Genomic DNA, 12827 nt, shown 5'->3' with positions numbered 1-12827 from the left:
TCAAATAGAATGTCCATCTCATTCTTTACCACAGAGAGCACAAACCATGTGGTATGAACAGGGATGTACTTTAGCTTCTGTGGGCTGGCACTGACTTTATAGCAGCTGGCTCACAATGCATCTGATCTGTCCTATCTGTACTTTTACTATTCTGATAAATACATAAAATGCAAGTGAAATTCACTATCTAGGACCCCAGCTCAGGAAGGTGCTTGAATATGTGTCAAGATATTTAGTATAGGCAGATGAACTATTGACACTTCCAAGTCCTGCCTCTTTGCATGAGCTGCCTTTTTCAGTAGGTGCTAGAGGACCCTGAATTGTCTTCAGTTTCTTGCAGGGAAGAAGTACAGCTGAGCAACTGCACACTACAGCTTGTGGCCAAGTTCATGTGCTTTAAACATGAGTCCCTCTAACAAGACTCCCTGGGTGCTTAGCTCTCCCAAAGGATCCAATTCCATGGTTAGAATTAGTGACATGACCTATATATATTTGTAATCTTTTTGTAGCTGATGGTATTAAGATTTCAGTTAATTTTCATAGGAATATAAAATTCCATTACTTGAAGGCTGGATCTCTAAGTATTGTGGTGTTAATATCTACAGTAACAGCTCCTTTACCCTCTGGCTCCTTTCTCTTTTCTGTTTCAATCCTCAAAAATATATTTTTAACTGTCACCTTGTAACATTTCTCCATGCCTTCTGGCTTTCTACAAAAAGAAATGACTGTGCTGAATTCCTCTGGCTGACTCCAAAGAACTGTAGACAAATTGGAGGTTTATTAGACCCTTGCTGTGCATCTGTTTGGGCTTTTAGTGCTCATTCTAATTTACCTGATCTCTCCAGAATTGTAAAATCAAGTCCAGATAATTAGGAATTTAATGCAACTCCTTGGAGTACTTGAAGTAAAGAATGAGGATGCTGAAATTCGATGTGGGTGGAAATAAAGTTTCTCAGTTATTAAAATTACACAGTTATCCATAAAGATATTCTACAGAGACAGTACCTAAGCCAGAACTTGATTTTCTTAATAAATGTAACACCACTATAGTCTAAGAAGCTTACCTGAAATTTCAGCTCCTGAACTTCATCAGTTGTATGTTTATTGAATTGTGGTTGATCGTGTCTCTCTCTGTCTTGTTGCAAGAGAGCTCTTTGCTGTTGTTCTTTCTCTCTGACGTGGTCTGTATTGCCAAGTTCATTCTCTCCCATGCAAGTCCCTTTATGTTTATCATTTGACTTCGTTTTCTTTCTTGCTATCTTATATCTTTGGTTTTTTGCTACTGCAAAATCTTCTTCCTGGACAACAGAAAACAGATTTCTTGGAAGTCTAGTCTAAAAACAGCATGTAAAAAAAAAAAAGTGTCTTTGTAGCTGCTACTTTTCTGGCTGTAAGAGAGGTGCCTCCCTCACATAGCTTTCACAGTGGTATCATTTCCATGCTAGTACAGTACAATAAGTCCAAAGGGGTTTTGAGAAGCAATAATGCTTTGACCCAAAAAAGTGCTCCTTTAGAAGTCAGGAGGATTTTTGCTGACTACAGTGGGAGGACATTAGCTCCACAGAGAGCCCCTCTGGGAAGCCTGCTCTCTGGTTTGTTGCAAGTTACTTCTGATGCAGCCTGTGTTCCTGAGAAATCTGCCTCGACCATCTTGAGGAGTAACAACGGATCTTCTAGGTTTGTTTTTTTTAAAAAAAAAAAAAAAAAACACAACAAAAAACAAAACTAACAAACAAACCACAACCCAGGGGCTATTATCAGCATATTGTGTCCACTACTGTAATTCATGCTACCTGAGGCTACAATGAAACCACTTGGGTTTCTCCTTAGTTTTACCAAAAGGCAAAGCTGTCACTTCAGGACACAGCTGTGACATTTGCCGACACAGAGCATGTCTGCCTGGAGCTCTATTGGCCTAAAAATTCCTGGGAAATCAATTACAAAGGTGTGTAATTACCATTATTTAAATAATAAAGCAGGAACCATACAGTTAATAGGTTGGCAGGCACTTGCTTAAAATTAAGGAATATAATTGTGAGAATACAAGATACGTTCCAGTATGTTCTCCGTTCACTAAGACATGTCATTAACAGATTTATCTTCTCCTAAAGAAAATCATGCATATTTAGCACATTCAAAGATTTACTCTGCAGTTAGCTCACACTAGCAAGAACATGAAGGTACAGAGGAGCTAGTATTTTATTTTAATTATTAACTGTACCCTGATGCTCTTGTACAGGGCAGTGATTCTGTTCATCCTGCCATTCTCTTTTATCTTCCCCTTGTTCTTGTAAGCTTTTTCCTTCCTCTTTTTTGTCCTTTTTTTAGCATTCATGTTCTCATTCTTCCCCCCCCCGCTAAGTTTTTCTAAAGCAAAAGGGGGCCATGGCCAATTAAAACCAGGCCTAAAAAACAGTGTTGTCATAGCTGTGACACAGTTTGCTTACTCTGTCTCCTAGCTTCAGGGTTAAACTCTTTGCTTCCTGTGAGGAATAAAAGATGATACTGAGTAAAGACTGTTTACTACAAAATCTGCTTTTATCTTTCAGAGATAGAGATCATTACTATCAAGATAGACTGGCAGAGCCCAGCACCTCTCCAGATTGAATCTTTTCATGTGTTTTATTGCTGCTGACAATCATATCTGTCCATTTCAAGGGCCCCTCATGTGGGTTCTTACTTTCATAGGACTTCATTGGGTTGATGTCAGTGGGCATTTGGACAGGTTTCCAAATTGAACTCTGCATTATTGAATGCTCAAGCAGTTAGTGGTATAACTTTTTTCCATTTTACTAAGTATCTTCAGCCCTTCCTTAGGATTTTTGGATTTTTGTTTTGGTTTAATCAGTGAAGAAGTTTCCTGCCTATCACAAAACTGGTGGATGGCCCTAGCAAGCAGTTAGAGTAGCAGTGATGTATTATTTTTCTAGCCAACTTCCAGACCATTATTAAGAATATTTTTTCCATTCAAACAAACCACATGCTATCAATACAGATCACCTTACCTCCAACGAAGGATTGGATTTCTGTTCTCTTAAGATTTCTTTCCTTGTGAGATGCCTTTGGGGAGACTGCTTGATGGTTTTAAACATTGTGCTCCAATTAGTTGGGGCAACATGGGACATGTCCCCAGCAGAGATGGCTTTGTATTCCAGCTTGCCTTTTCTACCTGTGCTGCTGCAACTGCCAAGTCCTGGGAAACAGTAAAATTGTATCTAGGAATGAAACCAGAACTGGAGAAACATTTATTTCAGGACAGAGGAAAATGCACTTTAAGCTTGAAAGGAATTCTGCATGGACTAGCTACAAATGTTAATCAAGATGTTGGCATCATAAAAAATGTAGGAAAACAATGGGGAACAAACTCAGAGAGGGGTATCTATGCTTCCAAATGAAATTAATTGTTCGGGCAGTTCTCTGTTGCATGAGTTGCTAAAAGAAAAGCTAGCATGCAGAATGAGGCAGCAGAAATATTGAGGAGGGGGTACTTCTGTATCAGAGGCTGGTATGCAAATGTATAGTATTTATACCAATAAACTACAGACAAAGTGTCTGCCCAGAACATATTTGCTTTCTTTTTCCTCTGGCTGCTGCTTCCCTGTGGGGTGTTAAAAAGTACCTGAATTACTGGGTTGGGACTTGTGGTCGCTTCTTTTCCAGTATTTCCATCCAGGTCTTGCAGAATCCTTTAGCTGAGACATCTCAAGGCAGCTGGAGCTTGTGTTAACAGCACTGTCCACCACAGTACTCTTAGTGGGGAAAGGCTCCAGGTCCCACTCTAAATCAGAAGATGGGGAAGAGACTGCCACAGCTTCTGCTTCTTCTTGTTTTGGGCCTTGCAGTTCTAGAAGGCATGGAGAGGGCTCACTGCTGGACTCTGTCTCTTTGGTTTTGCTTTGAAAAACCAGAGACCTGGATGGAAGAGGCCACCAGGCATCAACATGGGAATGGCAGTAGCAGATGCACCTTACATATGCTGACAAACAGCATATACAACCACAGTGATAGTGCAAGTGTGGCCAGCATGGGGAACAGAGCAAGCAGTGCTTGGGAAGGCTATGTATAGTACAAGCAGGAATCAGGGCTGGTTTTGGACTACAGGAAGAAACACAAGAGTTAGCATCTGGAGTTCCTCTAGGCTTCACCCTGCTGGTGAAGGGCATGTGGATCATCTCTACAATCCTTTCCCACAGGCTAGGTGGGATCCACAGAGCCACACCCCGTGGGAGTTTCACTTTCTTGTCATTCCAGAACTGGACCATAATTTCTTCATCTTCTGAGGCTGTTAAAGAAAAGGTAAGCAGCCATAAGCAGCTGGCCTGCCTGGGCAGTGCACAGACACAGAACAGGCTTTGTAGCTTTATGCACTTTCTGCTCCTGCCAACTGGCAGGATGAACTATCATCCTTCTCTAGAACACCTCACCATAATGTCACAGAGGGTGGAGTGGGCAGCTAGGGCATCATCAGTGTGAAAAGAGACCTGGCAGCATATTTCCTCCCTATTTGTCAACAGCTGAAGAAGAAAATCTTACTGAGTAACTAACTTGTTATTGCCAAACTTAGCAGTAATGCTCTGGGAAGAGTATTTCATTAAGTCAGTGGAGCTTGACTGTCAGACATGGGAAAAACTAATGAACTGTTGAAATCCCCTACATTTGGGTGATAAAATCACCCCCAGATGTACCATTCAATACAAACATGAGCATTCAAGCACAGATGTGTGCTTCCTGAAAGCTGCCTCACTTGTTTAGCTCATGAAAAGGGCATTGTCCTTCACATGGCAGACACAGCCTTGTCCAAGATGTTGGAAAATAGCATATCCATGGACTTGGAAGACCACATTTTTATGGGTCACAGCTTCCTGAAGGTCATACAGGTGAGGTAACATGCAGATATTCATCAGCAAGTTCCATCAGCTCCTGCAAGCTTTACGTAATGCTGAACTGTAACCTGAATATGGCTGTTTCTCTGGCAGTAGCACCGTGACAGGAGTTTATCCTGGAATTCTCACTCAAGTTCCAGAGCAAGGCAAGAAAAAAGAGGGCAGCTTCTTACCTCGTAAGGGGTCCCTTGTCTCAATGCCCGTGAGGATGGTTCCTGGGCCATACCTAGCCATATCTGGCTCCCAGGGTGCCAGCACTTTGTCTCCAGGGAGCAAGGAGTGCTTCATCCCATTCACGTATTCCAGGATATCATCCTTTGCTGTTTTTTGCACACACAAAGTGTGACTTCCACGTGACACAAGCGGTTTGGCAAACTCTACCAGGAACATACCTCTTTCACTCTGTTACCAGGAACAAAATAATAGTTCCTATGAAAAACAGTCCATAATGTAACTTTCACCAGGAGGCCATTCTGTGGCTCTGTGGCTAGGTTGAAAAACCAAGCAAGCCTGAAGAGTAGTGTGTAGTGTTAGTCTGGCACTGAGACAGGCAGAAATACTTCTGTGAGGCTCACCAGACAGCAGGGTGAGTGAAGCCTATGTACAGATTCACTGCCACGGGGACCTGTATTTTCTTCCCCAAAAGCTACAGAGTGCAACTGGATTTCACAAACCACACTGTTTGCACCAGATACCAAGAGATCCTGAAGCCACTCAGACCTCTTTTTTCAGTCATGCCCTAGTCCTTCCTCATTACATACAACAATATCTCAGCTTCTTGAGGGGACTGTTGGGAATTTATTTATATTTTTTTTAAATTAAAGCCTGTCATGAAGTGTTCCATCAACAATGAAACAACGTGCTTCCCTGTTCTTGAGAGAGAATAGGCTCTTTTTTTCTGTTGAGTTTGAAGTGCTAACAAACTAGCAAATTAAAGCCTTCACTAACTTTTCTGAAAAGACACCAAACTGTTGGTCTATGGCTGACTCAAGCTAGAAATGTGTACATAAAACAATAACAGTTTTTCCATGCTATTGATGGTTATGTGTCTACACACAACAGTAGCTGGCTCACCGCTCACAGTGCCACTCACACTGAGCCTGGCTCAATGCCCAGCACCAGCAGAAGCCAGGAGTCTGCTCTTGCAAGGTGCACAACAACCCTCCTCTCTTTAGCAGGAACGGGGATTTTGGGGGCATCCATCTTCCGCATGAGATGAGGATCCCTGAAACATGCCTACTCACTCCTAGATATTGATGCAGTAAAGGAGGTTGAGCAGAGGAAGGATCTGATTGTTTATAGTTTACTGGTGCTCAAGGCTGTGCTGCCTGCCAGAGGCTCACACAGTGTGCCAGGCACCAAGAGGTGAGAGCAGCCTGGAATCAGGCACATCAGGAGCTTTGTGAATAGACATAGCCACAAGCATCCCTGTCCTGGTGATCTGCTCTCTAATTCATGCACCAGCTGAAATCAAACCTGCTACACTAACCTCTGGTGGCACGTGAGGACTGCTGGTTGGCCGGACACCTCATTGCACATGTGCACAGCTACCACACAGCAACCATCACTCACCTCTATCTCCTCTTTAATTGTGCCATGATAATAAAATCCATCTTGCTCCCTTCTCACCAGCACAGGGACATTGCTGCCTAAGCCCACTGATAGCCCTGAGATGTTCAGCCTCTTCCACGCTGGGCCAGGAGAGGGGAGGCAGCAGCTACTCCATTGGCACCTTGGCACAAAGAAAATGGGTCACTGTAAGAAACAGCCTCTGTAGGTCATGAAAAAAAAATTAAACTTGGAGGATTCAAGAACTGAACCACTCCACCTCATTTCATAGCATTCCCACAGCCCAAAGCATATGGGAAGAAACAGAAAACTTGCTTGTGTTCGGACAATTTCTTGCTCTTCAGTGAATGGTTTTATTCAGATTTGCTTGACTTTAGAAGAAGTGAGCAAGGAGTATGGTGGAATCTTGGGCCAGTTGTACCTGCTCTACCCTCTTTGCTGTTTACACAGCAAGCCACTGCAACCCTTAAGATCAGGAGAAAGGATCCATCTCCAACAGTGTAGGTGCACTCAAGAGTGCTGTAGCTGAGAGTTTACATTGGGACATTCAGGGCACAACAGAAAAGTAGAAAAGTAAACAACAAAGCTGCTGGTTGATGACAGATTCAAGTTCAAAACAGGAAAAATAATCCCCTGTCACAAAGCATTAGGAACATTTACAGAAGACAGCTGCTAATACAAGATGCTTTTATTTATCTAAATAAAATTAGAGGAATGTTTATTTGATAGGAGGTTTACTCAGGCTTTGCTTTTCATAATCTCCAGGGTAGCAAATCACTCATTAATATCATCTAAAAAACTGCCAGTTCAGGGGAGAGGAAAGCTCAAATGATGTTCAGGCTGGTGATTTATTAATCTGACACACCAGCCTGTTTTATCCTATTAAATATAATGAAAAAGAACAAATCACAGACTCAAACAAGAATATGATTTTACCTCTGGGGACTGAGGGGCTCAGTGATCCAGGCAGGATGCACTACGAAAGAGCTCGTGCAGCAGGGGCAGGGGGTAGCAGTGCTAGAGCATGAGAACTTGTCCAGAGCTGGCATAACACTGCAATACCTATGACCCCTGGGCAGGAGCCCTTCCAAATGAGCCATTCTTGCACAAGCAGATAGTTGCAAGACTCAGTCGTGATCTGTTGGTGGAAAAGAGACAGTGTATAGCATTTTTCAACACAAGCAAATGCTTACCAGTGTAGCTCAAGAACTCAGTAGCTTCTATTATTTGTTTATTTTTATTAAAAAGAATTAATTCAAAATATCCAGACTGGCATTTGGTCAGATAAACCCATATTACTGACTTCTGTGATCTTCAGTCACCCAAATCCCAACCTGGCTGAGGGACAGAAACATCCAATGAAACAAGAAATGCTGTGAAAATCCCTAGGAAAGCAATAGCTTCCACCTCCCTCCAACCCTTCTTTCCCTCTGCAACTTCCAGCTCTCGTTTCTTACACGTACACCCCCCTTTAAAGCTTTTTTGTACACAGCCACAGCCAAACCTTCCCTATTTTACAAGTTGATACAGAAACTGCAGCAGAAGTTGACAACCTGAATAAACATGACACTTTTTGAACATTATGCCAGATTACAGTTGCCTGTTACTTGTTTAATTTATAGTGATGTAAGAGGAAATATTTTGATCTTTCAGCTGCCCTATCATGTTTTATAACAGTAGGATTATGACTTGCCATAAGAAAAAGAGAGATGCTTGAATTTGTCACAACTATTCAGAGGCTGTCACAGTGAGATGCGATGTGATGCCATCTCTGTTAATCTGACAAGATGCAAAAGGTAAGCTTTCATTTCTTTTTTAAAAAATTTTTAATATTGCTTAGAAATGTTCAGGGTAAAATTTCCATGGAAATTCAACTGCATAAAATTTAAATGCCCAATTTCTCTTACAAAACACAGTTTAAGCACTAAGTTTAAATGTTATTTTGTCTCTTATCTAAGAGATATGACCTTCTTATGAGGATTCCCAGATGTAATTTCAGAAAACTAGCACACCAAACCCAGCAAAAAGAGTGGACTAACTGCTGCAAAGCACTGACAAAGGTAAATATGCAATACTTCAGTTTTGGGGTTTTAATGGGTAGTTCAACACAGCAATGTTTTAAACTTACCAGCTATTGACAGCACCATATCTGGTTGATTTGGATTTATTCACAAAGCAGAAATCTTGTCCCACTGCCTGTTTGACCTGAGAAGCGATTTGCTGCCAGTGTTTCCTAGTTGCTATGGAGGTTGCCACAGCCATTACTAGCAGGATTGGACACCCTGACCTCACTGGTTAAAAACCAGTGACTAGAGAGAGGACCACTTGTCTGCCACACATCTGCTCAACCTTCAGCTTTCCTTGTTGATCTGTATATTGCATTGAAAGCCTGCAGGGACAGAGAAGGGATTGTAAGAGGGCAGAATGTCCTCTAGACTGCCTGTTACTGCAGGGCAGAAAATAGCATTGTACAGAGTACAGATTTAGGGAAAAAAGCCCACAACCATAGGGTGTGACAAATGAGTTGGTTTGAAATGAGGGCAGAAAGGTTGAAGCTCAGACAAACTGAGGTCAAATCACTTTAGAAATAGCTTCCCTTTTCAACATAAAATGGAAGGAATAATGAATTCTACAGACTTTGCACTCTTCCCTGCAAAGAGTGTATCAAAACCATGCCAGAGTACAGTGCAGAAATCTACCTGTTCATCTCTGCTGTGATCCTTAATCTTCATTTTCTCCTTAACAAATGTTAACTCTTTTGGGAGGGGGGAGGAATACTTAATTGCATTTCATTTCATAGGCATTTTTCAATTCACTGCTATAAAAAAAAAAAGGTAACTGAGGGGATGATTGCAATTAGGGACAGGGACACAACACTTAGGAAGTCTGTAAGCATTTTCTGTACATTCTGCTGCACCCACAGACTGCTGTCATGCTGCCAGCAGAATTGTTCTTTAATATCAATAACACAATTCCCTTACATGGAGCAAATAAGAATATTTTGCCAGTTATGAGCTAAACTCTCATCACCATCTTCACATAAATCTAAGCTTTTAGCTGAAGTCAATAGTACAGAAGAACAGGTGGGGACGACCACCCCAGACCTTAATCATTATCACTGAAAGGCCCAAAAAATTTGTGTTGCAGGATTATTCCTCCTCCCCCCCCCCGCCAAGGCCAAGATGTTGTCAACCTTCCTTATACTCTGTGTTGTGTGAGAGCAGACCTAGTCAATTTTTAAATAAAAATAGGCTATGTCAACAGTTTTAATGGGATTAAATACTCATTAATAACAAAAGGATGGAACAGCAGTCGCAAGACATTATGCTCTTCCTGTGTTCAGCAACTGTGCTTCAGAGAGCTGCTCATCTCTTTTATTTTCCCCCTTTAAAACTAAGTTATCCTTTCTGTTGGCATCTAACAACATTCCTGGGAACATTCAATAAGACCTTTTGAGAGATACACTGGCAATTAGACCAAAAAACTTTTAAGCAGGTGCATGTGAGAGTAAACCAGAAACATTACAGAAAATGAGAGGAATCTCAGTTGCATCAGTGAAAAGATTTTATTTTAAAGCAGGCAGGCTGTGACAATACATGCAGTTACTTCACATGTATAGGTATTATTTTTTTTGTTTGGTGACCATTTTAGAAATATTTTCCAATTTCCATGAAATAACTGTCTTGGAACATTCAGATATGGTTTCCCAATTGTCTCTCTGTATCTAAGTGTAGTTACTATCTGCAAAAATAAAATTCTGTGGGCTGACACTAAAACACACGCTATGATCAGCTCCTAAGATGTGCCAGGAGTATCATCAATATAGTGGCTACTAAGTTCCCAAACAGGATACCTTCTGCTTCATTTGGAATGGTTTAGATCGCTTTCATAAACTGATTTTGTTTGTTAATTGCTTTAGGTGCTTGGCTTGTCTCCATGACATTTTCTTCTGCCACCACAGAATCACTGTACAGCACAGACTGTAGGTAGCTGATGTATTTTATTGCAGCACGAAGTGTCTCTACTTTGCTGAGCCGTTTCTCCAAGTATTCCTTAGGTAGGTGATGCCTCAGTTTAGCATAACCTTCATTGACACATTTAACCCTGTGCCTTTCCCTCTCATTCCTCTTCCTGATGAAAGCTGGCCCGTAGGAGTACTCACTTCTGCGGTAACTGGAATGGGGCATCTGGTAGGGAAAGGTGCAGGGCTCACTGTAGAAGTTCTCCACTATCAGATGCTCAGACATAAAAGGAAGGAATGACAGATCTTCAGAGCAAGAGAACTGGTTTGGTGTTTCTGGGTACACATGGAATGCAACTTTTGGGTTGGCACATGAAGGCCTAGCCAGCTGTACGTGCTGAGTCTCAGTACAGATGGACAACTTGTCCATGAGGTTACGGTAGTTTCTGACATCCATCAGGTTCTGCATTTATCCTGGAAATGCATAATTAAAAAAATGTTTTAGCAACTCATATGAACTGTAGAAAAACTGCACCCAGACTTACCAATGCTTGGCATTACTGGCATTTTCCAGGAGAGACTTCTAATGTGATTTTTCAGAATGGTGTTGGAAGATCATTACGTAGAGCAATGTCCCATTAGAAGATGCAAGAAGGTGCAAGTCAGCAACTGGTTAAAAACATTCACAACAGATCTTAAGAAAATAAAGCCACTAAAGCTTCCTAAAGGAAACAGCAGTCACCTTTCACTTCAGCTTTAGAAATTAAGATCTACCTTTATATACCCACATGGGTATAGCTTGTTTTGAATCCTCCAAAACTTACACCTCTATACAATAAACAGAGCAGGCCAACATCTGAGCCATTCTCTCCACTCTCTTCTCCTGCCTGAAAAAAATTTAACCTACAATTCCATAACAGACTCCTTATGTGTACCAAAAAGCCTTCATAGACAAGTTACTTTTTCTCTCTATTCATTTGATGTCTCTTTCACCACATTATCTTAATTAGATAGAAAACCTGTGCAGAGAATGGATCTTAACCTACATTTTACATCTGTGAAGCTTCAAATCCATTCCACATACAAATTTTTACAAGAAGTTTGTAGGATTCATTTCTGCAAAGCCTGACATCTCTTTGGGTCCTCATGCTGCTTCTGCACTCACCTACATGTTAAACACATACACAAAATAGTTAATACAGTCCCACTGCCATGAATTATGAAATTATTAATGTATCAATGTAAAAAAATGCACATCCTGATAAAATTGTTCCAACTGTAAGTTATTTTACTAAGAAGGGACTGCACATAGTGGTAGCAGCACTGCTAGAAGCCTATTAACTCAGACTGGCCAACTAGCACCATATGCCCTCTCTTCAGAGCAGCACTACAGCAGGCTCAACTAATCAAATCACCCTTATATATTTATTAGAAAGACAACCTTGCAGTGTTTTATAAGTAGCCTACAAGAAAGCTGAGGAGGGACTTTTACAACAGCATGTAACCAGAGGACAAGAGGTAATGGATCTAAACTGGAAGAGGGGAGATTTAGGTTACACATTATGAGGAAATTCTTTAGTGTGAGGGTGGTGAGACACTGGAACAGGTTGCCCTGGGAAGCTGTGGAAGCCCCATCCCTGGAAGTGCTCAAGGCCAGATCATATGGGGCTTGGAGCAAACTGGTCTAGTGGGAGGTGTCCCTGCCCACACAGGGGTGCTTGAACTAGATGGTCTTTAATATCCCTTCCAACCCAAACCGTAAGTTACATTATAGTGCCTTCCCAAAATCATTATTGAAATAGCTAAATAGCAGCATAACTGTAATGATTGTTACCTAATAGCTCCTTGAAAATAAATTCTAAACAAATATTTCATTTTTAAAGAATTACCGTGAACCATCCTCACTGACTGCAAGGAACACTTGCGTACACAGAATCTATCAAAAATGCTCTTACTCACCATCCACTTCTACATCTGTACATTGCTGTCTAACTCACTTAGGTTATATTATACCCTCTAGAAAGGAAAACACACCTGAATATTACATTAAGCTACTAGAAACATCTAAATTCCATACTCACAAAAACCTATGAAAGCTTCAAACATCTGGACCTCTGTTTCATAAAAGAAATGAGATCCTCTTAATACTTCACAAAACTATGGGTGTATTTTAATGTTTTCTAATTATTTCATCCCTGCCATGCTTAATACAACATTTTTACCCTGTATGGAGCTATCCTCACAACACATTCTACCAAAATGCCTCTGTATTCAGTGTTGTCTCTTTTTCTAATGCAAATAGGTCTCAGAACAAAAAACCTCTTAGTTAAGAATTTATAGCATGCTGTTAGATAAGAGAGAAAGTCACACATTTTAAACAGGTAATTCTGTAGGTTGGCTGAAAGCATGAGCAC

General features: G+C 41.1%; 2 protein-coding genes across 2 annotated transcripts; both read right to left on the bottom strand.

Moving 5' to 3' along the window:
* Window positions 1-1072: 1072 nt before the first annotated feature.
* Window positions 1073-7552, bottom strand: LOC104385779 (chromosome unknown open reading frame, human C11orf16). The gene is given in 10 exon segments (XM_009994275.1): window positions 1073-1175; window positions 1177-1298; window positions 2448-2483; window positions 3006-3196; window positions 3385-3444; window positions 3620-4282; window positions 5057-5285; window positions 6360-6362; window positions 6456-6615; window positions 7389-7552. Coding segments are annotated over 10 exon segments (1731 nt in total).
* A 2775-nt stretch (window positions 7553-10327) lies between these two features.
* On the bottom strand, window positions 10328-10882 carry ASCL3 (achaete-scute family bHLH transcription factor 3). The gene has a single exon (XM_009994252.1). The coding sequence runs from the start codon at window positions 10880-10882 to the stop codon at window positions 10328-10330; it is 555 nt and encodes a 184-aa protein (XP_009992554.1).
* Between the last annotated feature and the right edge of the window lie 1945 nt (window positions 10883-12827).

Source organism: Chaetura pelagica, unplaced genomic scaffold (assembly GCF_000747805.2).
Source record: "Chaetura pelagica isolate M959 unplaced genomic scaffold, ChaPel_1.0 scaffold153, whole genome shotgun sequence".
NCBI lineage: Eukaryota > Metazoa > Chordata > Aves > Apodiformes > Apodidae > Chaetura > Chaetura pelagica.
The sequence above is the reverse complement of the archived record's forward strand: the minus strand, read 5'-3'. Positions and strand labels throughout refer to the sequence as shown.

Bases quoted from the DNA above. Each gene is read 5' to 3' on its own strand.
- ASCL3 (XM_009994252.1), bottom strand. From the start codon at position 10,882: ATGCAGAACCTGATGGATGTCAGAAACTACCGTAACCTCATGGACAAG.